The sequence below is a fragment of the Hypanus sabinus genome, chromosome 2, assembly GCF_030144855.1.
Source record: "Hypanus sabinus isolate sHypSab1 chromosome 2, sHypSab1.hap1, whole genome shotgun sequence".
Classification (NCBI taxonomy): Eukaryota; Metazoa; Chordata; class Chondrichthyes; order Myliobatiformes; family Dasyatidae; genus Hypanus; species Hypanus sabinus.
Genome location: NC_082707.1, coordinates 208,740,683 through 208,759,424, shown reverse-complemented (window position 1 = coordinate 208,759,424; position 18,742 = coordinate 208,740,683). Strand labels below are relative to the sequence as shown.

Here is an 18,742-nt window from a genome sequence, read left to right as displayed (position 1 = left end):
GGTTAAGAAGGCGTACGGTGCATTGGCCTTCATCAACCATGGATAGGTACAGGGAACTTAGAAAATTAACAGGCTATGGTTAATCCTATGAAATTTCTAAAGTAAGTAGATGTTCACCACAGCATTTTGGGCTGAGGGGCCTGAATTGTGTTGTAGGTTTTCTATGTTTCTATGTTTCCCATTATAGCACATGCCCTCTAATCCAGGCAACATCCTGGTAAACCTCTTCTGCACCCTCTCCAAAGCCTTGACATCGTTCCTAAAATGGGGCAACCAGACTATATGTAATACTACAGATGTGGTCTAACTGGAGCTTTATAAAGCTGAAACATGGCTTCCTGAAGTTTCATCAGATGTGGTTCTAATAACTTTTCATCAGAATTGAATTAAACAATAATCATATAAGAAACATAATCTGCTGGTGCTCAAAATCTGCAGTTAAGAATGCTGCAAATCCTCAGGAGGTCTCAGAACATCAGTGGAATAACTAAGTTACTCTTGGACTTGTGCTTGGTGAGCCAAACTTGCAGGCCTGTGGCCTACGGTGCTGGAATGTGACATTGGGATGGGAAGTTTTTCTCTATAGCATGAACATGGTGGTTCAAAAGACGTCTTTTTTGTAAATTTTATTTATTCCGCAGATCTATAATCACCGTATTATAGGAAAGATGTCAACAAAATAGAGAGAATACAGAGAAGATTTACTAGAATGTTACTTGGGTTTCATGAGTTGAGAGTTAGGGGACAAAAGTTTAAGGGTAACATGAGGGGGAATTTCTTTACTCAGAGTGGTAGCTGTGTAGAACGAGCTTCCAGTAGAAGTGGTAGAGGCAGGTTCGGTATTGTCATTTAAAGTAAAATTAGATAGGTATATGGACAGGAAAGGAATGGAGCTTTATGGGCTGAGTGCAGGTCAGTGGGACTAAGTGAGAGTGTGCGTTCAGCACGGACTAGAAGGGCTGAGATGGCCTGTTTCCGTGCTGTAATTGTTATATGGTTTATATGGTTATATATCTTCTTGCACCGGTCTCTTAAATTTAAACTGGAAGGTCATCTTTTTTGACCTATGCTCCTAAATAGTAGAACTCAATACCTAAAACTATAAAGAATGCAGACGTTGTTGACACTTCTAAACACCAACTTGAACCTATTTATTTAACCTTGCTTTTAACTAACATCTTTGACTTGCATGTTTGCACCTTATCCCATTGTAAAGCATTCTATATGAAAAGTGCTTTGAAAAGAAGTTATTATTAATGTTATTATTTTAAAAACTTATGAAACAGTGTCACCTTTGGCAATAGTGGTAATTACTATTTATAATGGTTATCATGACAGTATGATGTAAAAGGTTTTTAGTAAGTTTTTGATTATTTACTACAGTGTCTGACTCAGTAGACAACTCCAAGTGCAGATAGATTAAATGCTGAGTAATTAGACAGGACTACATGTTTATGTTTTACACACCCATTGTACCATCTTTGGAGACTACCAACGTGAACTCACTATGATTAATATAGCACTATTTCCTCTTTGGGGTAAGTCCCATTGTACAGATTGTCATAAGTAAATTAAAACTTAAAAAACTGTGGTCAGAAAACACATGAAAATTTGAAATCTTTATTATTTTCATTTAGAACAAGTGTGCAAATGTCATGGCTTTCACTCTGTTAGCTATTAATTTAATCTAAAACTTACCATAAAATACTTATTGGTAATTAAACCCTGAAATCCATGTATTTAGTTAACTAGATATGCAGGTCATAGAGACTAAAGAAAGGAAATTCCGAAGTAACTAAATTACCCAAGCCAATCAACAAGAAACTCAAAATGAATCCATGATTTTGTTTCTTCATTTCCTGCTTCTCTTTAAGCCTATTGCCTCAACAGGGACATCGGCAGCCAATAACAGCTCACCAGAGGCCTCCGACCTGAGCTGATAGAAGGTTGATCAGTCCTGTGGTTTGCACACTCACCCATGACTTCTAAATGTATTCTAAATGAAGATCCTTACTCTCAGGAATGTGGTCTTTGTAGCTTCTTTTGGCACCTTTATAGCTCTGGGTTTTTACAGTTTGTGGTTGCCGTTCCCAAATCTGTCTTCTTTCACAGCCGGGCTTGGGACCATCTGTGTGGAGTTACATGACCTTCTGTAAAAAAAAACTGAACAGTGCATCCTGAGTTAATTTCTGTTTTTAATTATTGCAGCTTATGGAAAGTACTTAAGTCTGAATTCTCACAGCTTGCCTCTGTAGCGGTGCCATTGTTTCTCCATGCACTTTCTCTTCCTCGTGGCGCTGATGTATTCTGGGGCATCATTGACAGCAGCTTTAATAGTAAGGACTGGAAGATGAGATTTGAAGCTGGTAAGCTGAAAACATTAAATATACAATGGAAATTTTGTTATCTTTCCAGAATTTACTGAAACACTATAAACTTTTCAAGTTTATTCGAACAAAATGGCAAGGGTCTTTTTTTAAATCCAATACTTTTATTTAAAAGCTATATAATAGAAATTATTTTTTGCAATCAGAATCAATGCTGCCATGATGTTTGTAAATCACATGATTTTGGCTTTCTTTAAAGTAACTCTGGTAAGTCAAAGAGATCTGAAACAAGAGAATTTTTTTGCTTTCTAATGGTCTATATTGAAATAAATCAATGTGCAGTCATCAAATAAACATTGACTTTGCAGTGAATTGACTGATGAGAGGGTTACTGGCACCAGCTATCTTACTGAGCAATTTACAAAGTTCCAGCATGGCCTGATATAACAGTTATCCATAGCAAAGATCCAGACTAGCTTCAGGCAATTTGAGATTAATAAATATGTACAGAGAGATGCCATAGAACACTCAGTAACATCATAAAGGATCCCACCCTTGCTGCTGATGGATTGCTTGTCCTAATCTCATCAGGGAGGAGGCTCCGTAGCGTCCACACCAGGACCACCAAACTCTAATAGTTATTTTTCCCAAGGAGTAAGGCTGATCAACTTCTCCACCCACTAACCACCCCACTTCACACCCAACTACTACTACTTTATATGTTATGTCCGAGTCACCTTATGTACAGACGCAGACACTCCTGTGCCTAGCTTCACTTATGGACATAAGACCATAAAACCATAAGACATAGGAGCAGAATTAGGCCATCAGGCCCATCAAGTCTGCTCTGTCGTTCAATCATGGCTGATCCTTCTTTTTTCTCCTCCTCTACCCCAGTTCCCGGCCTTCTCCCCGTAACCTTTGATGCCATGTCCAATCAAGAACCTTTCAATCTCTGCCTTAAATACACCCAACGACCTGGCCTTCGCAGCTGCATGTAGCAACAAATTCCACAAATTCACCACCGTTTGGCTAAAGAAGTTTCTCTGCATCTCTGGTTTGAAAGGGCGCATCTGTATCCTGAGGCTGTGCCATCTTGTCCTAGACTCTCCCACCACTAGAAACATCCTTTCCACATTTACTCTGTCTCGGCCTTTCAAAATTCAAAAGGTGTCAATGAGACCCGCCCCCCCCCCCATCCTTCTGAATTTGAGCGAGTACAGACCCAGAGCCATCAAACATTCCTCATATGATAACACTTTCGTTCCTGGAATCATCCTTGTGAACCTCCTCTGGACCCTCTCCAATGCCAGCACATCTTTTCCAAGATGAGGAGCCCAAAACTGTTCACAATACTCAAAGTGAGGCCTCACCAGTGCCTTATAAAGCCTCAGCATCACATCCTTGCTCTTGTACTCTTGACTTCTTGAAATAAATACTTACATGGCATTTGCCTTCCACATCACTGACTGAACCTGCAAGTTAACCTTTAAGGTGTTCTGCACAAGGAATCCTAAGTCCCTTTGCATCTCCAATTTTTGGATTTTCTCCCTGTTTAGAAAATAGTCGACACATTTATTTCTACTACCAAAATGCATGACCATGCATTTCCCAACATCGTATTTCATTTGCCACTTTCTTACCCATTCTCCTAATCTGCCTAAGTCCTTCTGCATCCTACCTGTTTACTCAACACTACCTGCCCCTCCATCAATCTTCGTATCATCTGCTAACTTGGCAACAATTCCATCATCTAAATCATTTATATACAACATAAAAAGAAGTGGTCCCAACACCGAACCCTGTGGAACTTTTTGGATAATTGTTTTATGTCTTTTGAACAATTATCTAATAAATATAATTTGCCTAGATCTCATTTTTTTTAGATATTTACAGATTAGGAATTTCTTAAACACTGTACTTCCTACCTTTCCAAATCTTGATTCTTTGGGTATTTTGGAGAAATTGTTAGAACTAAATCCTTTTCAGAAAGGTGTAATATCAAATGTTTACAATATAATTATGAAAGTACGTTCAGAGGCCTTTTATAAGATTAAAAATGATTGGGAAAGAGAACTTAACTTTACTATCCCTATTGAGAATTGGGATACTGTAGATGTTGAAAGACCTAAATTCTCTGCAATCTTGCTTTGAGAAATGTTCCTTTTGAACTGACTAACAATTCTCTCACGAATTTTGGCACAAAGGGGTGAGCCACGATCCCTCCTTGCTTGCAAAGACTGAGCCTTTGATGGACGCTACTTTTATACCCAGTCATGATACCTCACCTGCTTCCAATTAGCCTGCTTAATGTGGAGTCTTCCAAACCAGTCTTACTTGTATATTCAGTACACTTTTCAATCTTTTTTTAACTCTGGCCCAACTTTTGTTGGGTGTGTTGCAGCCATCAAATTCTAAATTTGTGTATAGTTACAAAATACAAGTAAATTGGTCAGTAAAACTATTGAAAATCTTTTCTTTGTACTTTTGTCAGTTAAATAAAGGTTCACGTGAATTAACATATCACAGATTTTTTTTTATTGCATTTTGGAAAATATCCCAACTTTTCTGGAAATGGGGTTTGTATGTTCTGCCATCATATTTGACCTACCAAAATGAATCACCACACTCATCTGGGTTGAACTCCATCTGCCACTTCTCAGCTCAGTTTTGCATCTAATCAATGTCCGGCTGTAACCATTGACAGCCCTCCACACTATCCACAACAGCCCCAGCCTTTGTGTCATCAGCAAACTTGCTAACCCATCCCTCCACTTCCTCATCCAGGTCATTTATAAACATCACGAAGTGTAAGGGTCCCAGAACAGACCCCTGAGACACTCCACTGGTGACCGACCTCCATGCAGAATATGACCCGTCTGCAACCACTCTTTTCCTTCTGTGGGCAAGCCAGTTCTGGATCCAAAAAGCAATGTCCCCTTGGATCCCATGCCTCCTTACTTTCTCAATAAGCCTTGTATGGGGTACCTTATCAAATGCTTTGGTGAAATCCATATACATTACATCTACTGCTCTTACCTTCATCAATGTGTTTAGTCCCATCTTCAAAAAATTCTATCAGGCTTGTAAGGCACGACCTGCCCTTGACATACCATGCTGACTATCTCTAATCATATTATACCTCACCAAATGTTCATAAATCCTGCCTCTCAGGATCTTATCCATCGACTTACCAACCACTGAAGGTAAGACTCATTGGTCTGTAATTTCCTGGACTATCTCTACTCCCTTTCTTCAATAAAGGAACAACATCTGCAACCCTCCAATCCTCCAGAACCTCTCCCATCTCCATTGATGATGCAAAGATCATTGCCAGAGGGTCAGCAGTCTCCTCCCTCGCCTCCCACAATAGCTTGGGATACATCTCAACTGGTCTCTCTGGCACTACATTCCTCCTTAGAACACCTGGAGAATGAAGATGCATATGTAAGGCTCCTTTTCATTGGCTACAGCTCTGCCTGCAAGACCATCATTCCAAATAAACTGATTCCTAAGCTCCGGAACCTGGGTCTTAGCACTCAGATCTGCAGCTGGATCTTCAACTTCCTCACAGACAGGACCCAGGCTGTAAAAATAGGGGACAAGCTCTCCTCTACAGTCACTTTGAGCACCGGTGCCCCACAAGGCTGTGTACTCAGCCCCCTGCTGTACTCACTGAACACACATGATTGTGTAGCCAAGTTTCCATCGAACTCAATATATAAGTTTGCTGATGACACCACAATTGTAGGCCGTACCTTGGGTAATAATGAGTCTGAGTACAGAGAAGAGATTAAGAACCGGGTGGTATGGTGCGAAGACAATAACCTATCCCTTAACATCAGCAAGATGAAGGAATTGGTTGTTGACTTCAGAAGGAGTAGCAGACCACCCGACCCCATCTACATTGGTGGTGCGCAGGTGGAACAGGTCAAAAGCTTTAAGTTCCTCGGGGGTGAATATCACAAATGATCTGATCTGGTCTAACCAAGCAGAGTCCACTGCCAAGAAGGCCCACCAGTGCCTTTACTTCTGGAGAAAGCTGAAGGAATTTGGCCTGTCCCCTAAAACCCTCACTAATTTTTATAGGTGCACAGTAGAAAGCATTCTTCTAGGGTGCATCACAACCTGGTATGGAAGTTGTCCTGTCCAAGACAGAAAGAAGCTGCAGAAGATCGTGAACATAGCCCAGCGCAAACCAATCTTCCATCCTTGGACTCACTTTACACCGCAAGCTGTCGGAGCAGTGCTGCCAGGATAATCAAGGACATGACCCACCCAGCCATCACACTTCTTGTCCCTCTTCCCTCCAGGAGAAGGTTCAGGAGCTTGAAGATTCGTAATGCCAGATTTGGGAACAGCTTCTTTCCAACTGTGATAAGACTGCCGAACGGATCCTGACCCGGATCTGGGTTGTACCTTCCAAATATCCGGACCTGACTTGCACTACCTTACTTTCCCTTTTCTATTTTCTAATTATGATTTATAATTAAAATTTTAATTATATTTAATTTGATTTGTACTTAAGGGAGCGCGAAGCGCAGAATCAAATATCACTCTGATGATTGTACACTCTAGTATCAATTGTTTGGTGACAATAAAGTAAAGTCCCGGTGACTTATCCAACTTGATGCTTTCCAAAAGCTCCAGCACATCCTCTTTCTTAATATCTACATGCTCAAACTTTTCAGTCTGCTGCAAGTCATCACTACAATCACCAAGATCCTTTTCCGTAGTGAAAACTGAAGTAAAGTATTCATTAAGTACCTGCGCTATTTCCTCCTCGCATTAGGGTGATGATAAAGTATAATGATAAATTTTTACAATAAGCATAATAACACTAATAATGTTTGATAAAATTATTTTTCAAAATTACAACCAAAAAGTAGAATTTTGAAACATTATAACATGAAATTAAAATCAAATTGGTAACTAAAATGTGGTTGGCTATTTATATATGCAATACTACTTTTAAAATTAATTTTTTTGTGAATCCAGAAGCATTAAATGTATGTCTTAGCAATGATTATACAGGTTACACTTCTATTGTACAATATAGTACTTTATAATTTAAAATTTTAGGGTTCAAGCTTCATGCAGAGGCTTCGTTCTGTTGTCAATGATGGTGATGCAGTGCAGAATTGAGACAGCGCTGCCACTTTGTAGAGATACTAGTTACTTTTTAAATAATTCAGTTTGCATCTAAACCCCTCCCCCCAACCCATGGCAGGCAGGAATTAAAATACAGTTAACTAACTTGCACAAATTGTATGTAAATGCAAATATAATGACAAATAAAAGACTGAATTGTTAATTTAAAAAAAAGTCTGCCTTCCTTATCATGTGTGATCATAATGCAATTGTCACTTATTAACCTGGTAGATCATTCAACATGGTTACAAATATATGTGGGTGAAACAAGTTCACATTGATTTTCATACTCTATCCAGATTTTGTAATGTTGTCTTGCTGAAAGTAGATCTTGCGAAGTTTTCTTCAGGAATATAAGATCATAGACCATAAGACATAGGAACAGAATTACGCCATTCGGGCAAATGAGTCTGCTACACAATTCCATAATGGCTGATTTATTATCTCTCTCTATCCTTTTCTCATGCCTCTTCCCCATAACCTTTGACATGCTGATCATAAGACCATAACGTTACGGATTCAGCAACAATAAATATATGAGTGAGGCAGGGTTTTGATAACAAACAAAACGTTTATTAAACACTGAAAAACAAACCCCCCAAAAGTAACCAAACCACTAATGTAACCGGAAACAAGCTGCTATGCAGCAGCTTAAACAGTTCTTAAAGCGATGCTGCAAAAACAGTTCTTCAAAGTAGTATTGCAAAAGTTCAAAATGCTTACAGTCCATTTAAGGGAGAGACTTTTTAAGACAATTTAAATTCTCTTTCACGTCATGTTGTTGGGATTCCCAGTCGAACTATACTTTTCCCACGGAAGAGTTTACGAAGATGGAAAATGAAACGGCTTAAAGGCACTGACCTTTCCTTGACAAAACTGTACTCAATCCTTTCTGCTATTTCACAGGGATTAACATGAGCAGTCAACAAATTCCTTCCGAATGAGGATCAAACAAGGTCAAACCTGTTTCACCATCGAAATCGACTTTCCTCGATCTTTTGACTCCCGAACTCTGATCTTCACTCTCCACTGATTTTTAACTAGCAATATTATAAAGAAACTGCTGGCAATGACCTTTTAAACTTTAGGCATTAAATAAAACTCCATCTTTCAACTAAACTGTGTCATAACATTAAATCACGCAGTGGCATGAAGTCAACATGGCAAATCCAGGCACGAACTGCCCCTCCTCACAGGGAGGGGTCCTCCTTTTATACCCTGTAAAAAAAAACCTGTCACATGACCTCTAGTGGCGGGAAAATGACGTCACTCCACCATCACAAGATCATTACCTCAAGTCCAGTATAGCTTCAACACCAGTCACGTGACGGGTACGTAACAAGAAATATAAGCATAATTAGGCCATTCAGCCCATTGAGTCTGCCTCACCATTCCATCATGGCTGATCCCTCATCCACTCAACCCCCTACACATGCCTTCTCCACCATATATTTTGATGCCCTGAGCGATCTGGAAATGATCAACTTCTGCCTTAAATATACCCACGGACTTGGCCCCCACCGCAGAGCATTCCACAGATTCAATACTCTCTGGGGATTTAAAAAAAAATTCCTCCTTACCTCTGTTCTAAGAGGTCACCCCTCAATTTTGAGGCTGTGCCCTCTAGTTCTGTATGTCCCCACCACAGGAAACATTCTCTCCACATCACCCTATCTAGTCCTTTCTACATTCAGCAGGTTTCAATGAGTTACCACCAAATTCTTCTAAATTCCAGTGAGTATAGGCCCAAAGCTGCCAGACACACTCCATATATGTTAGCCCCTTCATTCCTGGAATCATCCTTGTAAACCACCTCTGGACTCTTTCAAATGACAACAGGTCCTTTCTGAGATATGGGGCCCAAATCTATTGACAATACTCCAAGTGCGGCCTGAGTAGTGTCTTATAAAGGCTCAGAAGTATCTTCTTGCTTTCAGATTCTATTCCCCATGAAATAAATGCCAACATTGCATTAGCTTTCTTTACCACAGACTCAACCTGTAAGTTAACCTTCTTGGAGTCTTGCATGAGGACTTCTTACTCCCTCTGCACCTCTGATGTTTGAACCTTCTCCCCATTAGATAATTGTCTGCACTATTATTCCTTTTACCATAATGCATTATCATACATTTCCCAACACTGTATTCCATCTGCCACCTTTTTGCCCAATCTTCCAATTTGTCTAAGTTCTGCTGCAATTGCATTGCATCCTCAGTACTACCTACCCCTCCACCTATCTTTGTATCATCTGCAAACTTTGCCACAAAGCCATCAATTCCATTGTCCTAATCATTGACAAACAATGTGAAAAGTAGCGGTCCCAATAATGACCCTTGAGGTACACCACTAGTTACTGGCAGTGAAGGCCCTTTTTATTCCCACTTGCTGTCTCCTGCCAGTCAGCCATTCCTCTGACCATGCCAGTATCTTCCCTGTAATGCCATAGGATTTTATCTCGTTAAGCAGCCTCATGAGAGGCACCTTACCAATGCCTTCTGAAAATCCAAGTAAATGACATCCACTGCCTCTCCTTCCTCCACTCTGCTTGTTTCTTCCTTGAAGAACTCTTAAACAGATTTGTCAGGCAAGATTTCCCATTACAGTAACCTTGCTGACTTTGACTTACTTTATCATTAGTCTGTAAGTACTCTGAAACCTCACACTTAATGATAGACTCCAACACTTTTGTAACCACTGATAACAAATAGGGATTGGGGGAGGTGTGACCTGTACAAAAAGGACAGATTATATCTGAAACCAAAGGGGTCTGATATCCTAGTGCGCACATTTAATAGAGCTGTTAGGGAGGGCTTAAACAAATTTGGCAGGGAAATGGGAACCGGAGTGATAAGGCTGAGGAATAAGTCAAAGATAGCATGCAACAGTCATTATAGAAAGAACAGGCAGTAGATAAGGCTGAATCAAAGCCAGTGGCTTGAGTTACAGGGCAATAGAGGTGTGGTGCTGTTAAAACAGAAAGCAACAAATACTGGACTGAGAGTGTTGTATTTGAATGCACACAGCATAAGGAATAAAATGGACGATCTTGAATTTCAGCTATAGATTGGCAAATATGACGTGGTGGCCATCTCTGAAACTTGGTTAAAGGATAGCTGACATTGGGAGCAAAATGTCCAAGGATATATGGTATATCGGAAAGATAGATTAGCTAGCAGAGGGGGTGGTGTGGAAAGAGTTGACATAGGATTGGAAGGTGTAGAGTCTCTATGGGTTGAGTTAAGAAAAGGCAAGGGTAATAGGACCCTAATGGCAGTTGTATACAGGCCTCCAAACAGCAGCCGGGATGTGGATTACAAATTATGGCAGGGGATAGAAAAGGCGTGTCAGAAAGTGGATTGGGAAAACCAGGTCAGTACTGGACCTCAAGAGAGAGAATTTGTAGAACATCTAAGGGATGGCTTTTTAGAACAGCTTGCTGTTGATCCCATTGAGGGGATAGGCTGTGCTGGATTGGGGGTTGTGCAATGATCTGGAGGTGATAAGAGAGCTTAAGGTTAAGGAACCCTTAGGGAGCAGTGATCACAATATGATCGAGTTCACATTGAAATTTGAGAGGGAGAAAATAAAATCTAATGTGTCGCTATTTTCAGTGGAATAAAGGAAATTAAAATGGCATGAGAGGGGAACTGGCTGAAGTTGACTAGAAAGGGACATTTGCAGGAAAGACAGCAGAGCAGCAATGGCTGGAGTTTCTGTGAAAAATGAGGGAAGTGCAAGATAGATATATTCCAGATAAGGAGAAATTTTCAAAGGGAAGAAGGACACTACCGTGGCTGGCAAGTGAAGTCAGAGCCCAAGTAAAAGCAAAAGAGAGGGCATACAAGGAAGCAAAAGCTAGTGGGAAAATAGTGGATTGGGAAGCTTTTAAAAACTTGCAGAAGGAAACTAAGAAGGTCATTCAGAGGGTAAAGATGAATTATGAGAGGAAACTGGCAACTAATTAACCATAGAACATTACAGCACAGAAACAGGCCTTTTGGCCCTTCTTGGCTGTGCCGAACCATTTTTCTGCCAAGTCCCACTGACCTGCATCTGGGCCATTTCCGTCCAAACCCCTCTCATCCATATACCTGTCCAAGTTTTTCTTAAATGTCAAAAGTGAGCCCGCATTCTCCACTTCATCTGGCAGCTCATTCCATACTCCCACCACTCTCTGTGCGAAGAAGCCCCCCCAATCTTCCCTTTAAACTTTTCACCCTTCACCCTTAATATCAAAGAAGATACTAAAATATTTTTTTAAGTATATAAAGGGCAAAAGAGAGTTGAAGGTAGATATAGGGCCAGTACAAAATGACGCTGGAGATATTGTAATGAGAGATGCAGAGATAACAGAGGAATTGAATGCATATTTTGTATCAGTCTTCACAGTGGAAGATGTTTGCAGTATACAGGACATTCAAGAGTGTCAGGGAAGTGAAGTTTGTGCAGTGAAAATTATGACTGAGAAGGTGCTCAGGAAGCTTAATGGTCTGAGGGTGGATAAATCTCCCGGACCTGATAGAATGCACCCTCAGGTTCTGAAGGAAGTAGCTGGAGAGATTGTGGAGGCATTAATGATGATCTTTCAAGAATCGATAGATTCTGGCATTGCACTGGATGGAAAATTGCAAATGTTACTCTGCTATTTAAGAAGGGTTGGAGGCAGGAGAAAGGAAACTATAGATCTGTTAGCCTGAAATCAGTGGTTGGGAAGTTGTTGGAATCGATTGTTAGGAATGAGATTACGGTATACCTGGAGGCACGTGAGAAGATAAGCCAAAGACATCATGGTTTCCTGAAAGGAAAATCCTGTCTGACAAACCTACTGCAATTCTTTGAGGAAATTACAAGCAGGGATTGACAAAGGAGATGTAGTAGACGTGGTGTACTTGGATTTTCAGAAGGCCTTTAACAAGGGTGTCACACATGAGGCTACCTAGCAAGATAAGAGCCCATGAAATTACAGGGAAGTTACTAATACGGGTGGAGCATTGGCTGGTCAGCAGAAAACAGAGATTGGGAATAAAAGAATCCTATTCTGGCTGGCTGCTGGGTACTAGTGGAGTTCCACAGGGGTTGGTGTTGGGACTGCTGCTTTTTACAATATATGTCAATGATTTAGTCTATGGTATTATGGGATTTATGGCTAAATTTTCTGATGATACAAAGATAGGTGGAGGAGTGGGTAGTGTTGAGGAAACAGAGAACCTGGAGAGAGTTAGATAGTTTAGGAGAATGGGAAAGAAGTCATAAGTGAAATACAATGTTGGAAAGAGTATGGTCATGCACCGATGAAGGAAATAAATGGGAAGACTATTATTTAGATAGGGAGAGAATTCAGAATGCAGAGATACAAAGGGACTTGGGAGTCCTTGTTCAAGATACCCTAAAGGTTAACCTCCAGGGTGAGTCGGTTGTGAAGAAGGCAAATACAATGTTGGCACTCATTTCTAGAGGTATAGAATATAAGAGCAGGGATGTGATGTTGAGGCTCTATAAGATGCTTGTGAGACCATACTTGGAGTACTGTGTGCAGTTTTGGGCTCCTTACTTTAGAAAGGATATACTGACATTGGGGAGGGTTCGGAGAAAATTCACAAGAGTGATTCTAGGAATGAAAGGGTTACTGTATGAGGAATGTCTGGCAGCTCTTGGGCTGTATTCCCTGGAGTTCAGGAGAATGAGGGGGGATCTCATAGAAACATTCCAAATGTTAAAAGGCTTGAACAGTTTAGATATGGCTAAGTTATTTCCCATGGTAGGGGAGTCTAGGACAAGAGAGCACGTCTTAAAGATTGAAGGACGTCCTTTTAGAACTGAGATGCAGAAAAATTACTTCAGTCAGAGGGTGGTAAATCTGTGGAATTTGTTGCCATGAGCGGCTGTGGAGGCCAAGTCATTGGGTGTATTTAAAGCAGAGATAGATTGGTTTTTGATTTGCCAGGGCATCAAAGGGTATGGGGTGAAAGCAGGGGAGTGGGAATGACTGGAAGAATTGGATCAGCTCATGATTGAATGGCGTAGCAGACATGATGGGCTGAATGTCCTACTTCTGCTCCTATATCTTATGGTCTTATAATGGACAGACTCTCAAAGTCAATCCCTTGGCTGCTGTTGAAAGTATCTCTATCGCAATCCCATCAGCAGGACAGATGATGGAAAGTGCTCCTGATTGCTCCAACAGATATCAAGTAAACAAAGGAAGATAACTTCCTTCAGGTTACCAGTTAATTTCTCCTTACTATTGATAAATCAGCCTCTGCTCACATTGCACAGTAGTTGGTAAGGGCACAGAATATGATTTGGGACTTCAGTGTCTGTCACCAGTGATTGTGTCCTGAAGATACAGCAGCTAAAATGAGTTAATGATAGTATATAAATGAACCAACATTGAGTTCAATTTGGCATTGTCTGGAAGGAGTTTGTTATGTTCTTCCCATGAGCATGGGTTTTCTCCAGGTGCTCCAGTTTCCTCCCACATTCCAAAGACATACTGGTTCATAAGTTAATTGGTCATTATAAATTGTCCTGTGAAGAAGCTAATGTTAAATAGGTGGGCTGCTGGGTGATGCGGCTTGTTGGATCAGTTCTATGTGGTTCTCTGAATTAAAATAATCAAATAAGCATAAGGGATAAGCCTGGTACTCATCAATTAACAAGGGATCTGTTGGAAATACATATGGTAATTGCTATTCCTCGATCCTTGAAGTGCTGAAGATGCATCTTCACAATGAGGGCACTTCCATTATATTGAATGAATCTATCATTATGTTAGATGGGATTCACAAATGTCAAAAATGCAGTAGCTGAATTATACCCAAACACAAACTGTATATTCTAATTCTAATTTAATGAAAAGTGTGGAAAAGAAAACTTGGAGCTTCAGGCTTGCAATAAAGAGGTATCGATCTGCTAAAGGTACAATTCGAGATGACGTGCTTTGTAATAAATTCATAGAAACTACCTTTGCGGCACTCCCCCCCCCCCCCCCCATCACTCAGTTATGCTGTCAACTAATTAAATTCACAGTTAATTTCAAATCACAATTGATCTTGGTTGTTTCTTGATATCCTGAGGAATCAGAATCAGGTTTAATATCACAGGTATATGTTGTGAGATTTAGTGATTTGAGGCAGCAGTACTATGCAGGACATAATAATAAAGTATAAATTACAGTAAGTGCAAAAAGAGAGCAAAAAATAAAAACAAATACTGTGGTAGTTGTTCATGGTCCATTCAGAAATCTGAATGCAGAGGGGAAGAAGCTGTTCCTGAAATGTTAAGATTGTGCCTTCAGGCTCCTGTACCTCCTTCCTGATGGTATCAGTGAGAAGAGGGCATGTCCTGGGTGATGTGGGTCCTTAATGATGGATGTTGCCTTTTTGTGATATCTGATTTGAAGACGTCTTCAGTGTTGGGGAGGCTATTGCCCAAGATAAAGCTGACTGAGTTTACACCTTTCTGCAGCTTTTTCCGATCCTGTGCAGTGGCTCCTCTGTACCAAATTGAATTGGCTGAAGATTCTACTATCATATACACCATTGAATACCAAATGACAAATGTTAGAACATTTTTGGTTATTATTAAATGCTTTTTGAAGTTGTGTTGTTTTGACTTTACTGCATTTGGTGTTAATTCAATATTCTATTTTGTATGTAGTGGAGAAAGTGGTGGTGTTGTGCAGATTTTTGGATATTCAATCTGTGTCAAAGAATCACATACTGAAGTACTCTCTAGCTCATGCCTTCTGCTGTTTCCTGGCTGCAGTCGAAGATGTTAATCCAGCAGTGGCAACGAGAGCCAGATTACTGCTTGATTCCATAAAAAGACCGGCTTTACAAGTCAGTTAAATTCAATGCATAATTTTCTACTTTCTTGATAAAATTGTTGTATTCCTTTGTTTATTACAATGGTTAGTGGAACTCTGCATTCCTGCAGTCCGGTTCATTCACTAAGTTTTTTTTAACTTGTACAAGTTATTACTTCAGTAAAGCAGTCTATAGTTCATTGAAAATCTATTTTAAAGGTACAGATGAGATTGTGCAGATGCTGAAAACACACACAAAATGCTGGAGGAGCATAGTAGTTCAGGCAGCATTAATGGAGATGAATAACCAGTCGACATGCTCATCTGCAAGCTAGTGAAGGGACATCCAGATATGGCTACAGCTGTGCAAAACTGCGTTCCTGTGGGGCTGAGGTGCAAAACGTAGTGCATAGAGTCACACACAGAAAACGTAGTTACAGAGGCAGAATAATGGTTTTCAGAATCATGCAGATTGTTTGCTGACTGTCTATAGAGGCTATGAAGTGCTTAACGGTGTTACTGCCATTCTTCAGTACTTGGACTGTAACATTCTGTGTCAGAGCTTTCAGGTGCTCATGTCAATAATTACTAAATGTTTTGAGTATCTGTACCTCGACCATGTTCTCAGACAGTGATTTGAGATTCCATCCATCCTCTTGACTGAACAAGTCTTTACTTAGTCCCCTGAAATCTGCTACCCCTTACCTTAAACCTATGACCTCTGGTTTTAGACATTTTGTGAAAGGAAGAAGTTTGTTATTCTCTTACAATCTATGCCTCTCATAATCTTATATACCTTATAAAATTATAATCCAGTCAGTCTTATCTATAAATAAACAAGCCTATCCAATTTGTCCTCAGAGCCAAACACTTCATCTCAGATGATATCTTTGTGAATCTCCTCTGCAACACCTCTTGTAGAATCACAATTTTGCCATGTTCTGTCTTGTATTCAAATTTCCCCAATTCAGCATCTTAATTTCCAGCCTATCTTTGTCTTCGCTTATAACAATGTAGATGTTTCATCACATGTAGATGTTTCAATGTAGATGTTTCATCACATCCTTTCTAAGATAAGGGGCCCGAACCTGCTCACAATACCCAAAGTTGCTTTTGTATTCCAGTCCTCTTGAAATGAATACTAACATTGCATTTGCCTTCCTAACCACAGATCAACCTGCAAATTAACCCTTAGGGAATCCTGCACAAGTTCCCTTGTGCCTCAGATTTTTGTACTTTCTCTCCATTTAGAAAATAGTCTACCCTTTTATTTCTTCTACCAAAGTGCATGGCCATACACTTCCCTACACTATATTCCATCTGCCTTTTCTTTGCCAATTCTCCTAATCTGTCTGTCCTTCTGCAGCCTCTCTAACTCTTCAAAATTACTTGCCTGTCCACCTATCTTCATTTCTTCTGCAAACTTTGTAACAAAGCCACCAATTCCATCATCCAAATCATTGACATATAACATAAAAAGAATTGGTCCCAACACAGACTCATGTGGAACACCACTAGTCACCACAGCCAGTCAGAAAAGGCTCCTTTTATTCCCACTCTTTGCCTCCTGCCAATCAGCTATTGCTTTCTCCGTGCTAGAATCTTTCCCATAGTGCCATAGACTTGTAGCTTGTTAAGCAGCCTCATGTGAGGCCTTCTGAAAATCCAAGTACATACACAACATCAACCAATTCTCCTTTGTCTATCCTGCTTGTTACTTCTTCAAAGAATTCCAACAGATTTGTCGGGCAAGATTTTCCTTTGAGGAAATCAAGCTGACTGTGGCCTGTTTTATCATGTACCTCCAAGTACCCTGAGACCTCATCCTTAATAATCGATTCCAACATCTATCCAATCACTGAGGTCAGACTAACTGGCCTATAGTTTCCTTTCTTCTGCCTCTCTCTTATATTGAAGAGTGGAGTGACATTTGCTATTTTCCTGTCTTCTGGAATCATTCCAGAATCTCGTGATATTTGAAAAATCATTACTAATGTCTCCACAATCTCTTCAGTCACCTCTTTCAGAACTCTGTGGTGTACACCATCTGGTCCTGGTGACTTATAACCATATAACAATTACAGCACGGAAACAGGCCATTTCGGCCCTTCTAGTCCGTGCCGACGCTTACACTCACCTAGTCCCACTGGCCCGCTCTCAGCCCATAACCCTCCATTCCTTTCCTGTCCATATACCTATCCAATTTTACTTTAAATGACAATACTGAACTTGCCTCTACCACTTCTACTGGAAGCTCGTTCCACACAGCTACCACTCCCCCCTTGTATCTAGTTTAAATCACTGGAGCCTCTCTAGCAAACCTACTTGCAAGAATATATGTCCCCCTCCAGTTCAGATGTAAACCGTCCCGCTCGAACAGATCCCACCTTCCCTGGAAAACTGCCCAATTATCTATAAATTTGAAGCCCTCCATCCTGCACCATGTCTTTAGTCATGTGCTGATCTGCACTATCTTACTACTTCTCAACCCGCCTGTACGTGGCAGTGGTAGCAATCCTGAGATTGCTGTCCTGGAGGTCCTGTTCTTTAACTTGGCACCTAACTCCCTAAACTTACCTTTTAGGACCTCCTCACTCTATCTACCTATCTCATTGGTCCCTACATGGACCACGACATCCGATTGCTCACCTCTGCTCACTTTTTAAATTCTCCTGCTGCCTCACAGGCCGACTTTCATGTGCTTGCACCGTCGTGCCCCATTCAAACCTCGCCTCTGCCGGTTCTCGCCTAAGCCTGTTGAGCCAAAGTCGCCCCACTCTGCCTCAGTCCACTCCGACGATGGCCACTGTATATGGCGGTCTTTCTTTTTAAACCTTTGGCGCGCTACTTCATGCGCCTGCGCAGTCCAGCCTCTTTGCCCCGATCAGTTAAAAAAACGGCTTCTCTCCGAGATGCCTTTACTTCTTTCCTCTCCGCCTCATGCTTTGATTTAAAAGACCGTTGAAAAAAAACTTATCTACCTTCAGACCGTTCAGTTTTCCTCAGAACCTTCTCTTGATAGACAATAGACAATAGGTGCAGAAGTAGACCATTCGGCCCTTCGAGCCTGCACCGCCATTTTGAGATCATGGCTGATCATCTACTATCAATACCTGGTTCCTGCCTTGTCCCCATATCCCTTGATTTCCCCAACCATAAGATACCTATCTAGCTCCTTCTTGAAAGCATCCAGAGAATTAGTCTCCACTGCCTTCCGAGGCAGTGCATTCCAGACCCCCACAACTCTCTGGGAGAAGAAGTTTTTCCTTAACTCTGTCCTAAATGACCTACCCCTTATTCTCAAACCATGCCCTCTGGTACTGGACTCTCCCAGCATCTGGAACATATTTCCTGCCTCTATCTTGTCCAATCCCTTAATAATCTTATATGTTGCAATCAGATCCCCTCTCAATCTCCTTAATTCCAGTGTACATAAGCCCAGTCTCTCTAACCTCTC

General features: G+C 40.8%; 1 protein-coding gene and 1 long non-coding RNA gene across 2 annotated transcripts in view; one reads left to right on the top strand and one right to left on the bottom strand.

Annotated features, from left to right (window-relative positions):
• Window positions 1-18,742, top strand: part of LOC132390105 (protein unc-79 homolog) — a 625,175-nt gene that overhangs the window by 185,587 nt on the left and 420,846 nt on the right. Inside the window, exons 23-24 of the mRNA XM_059962702.1 lie at window positions 2,209-2,366; window positions 15,138-15,319. Of these exons, the coding sequence (XP_059818685.1) occupies window positions 2,209-2,366; window positions 15,138-15,319 (340 nt within the window). The remainder of the gene's footprint in view (window positions 1-2,208; window positions 2,367-15,137; window positions 15,320-18,742) is intronic.
• Window positions 1,646-8,650, bottom strand: LOC132390118 (uncharacterized). Its single transcript, XR_009510786.1, has 3 exons — window positions 8,340-8,650; window positions 2,241-2,371; window positions 1,646-2,163 (listed from the first exon to the last, which is right to left on the bottom strand). It is a non-coding gene; the product is annotated as an uncharacterized LOC132390118 (long non-coding RNA).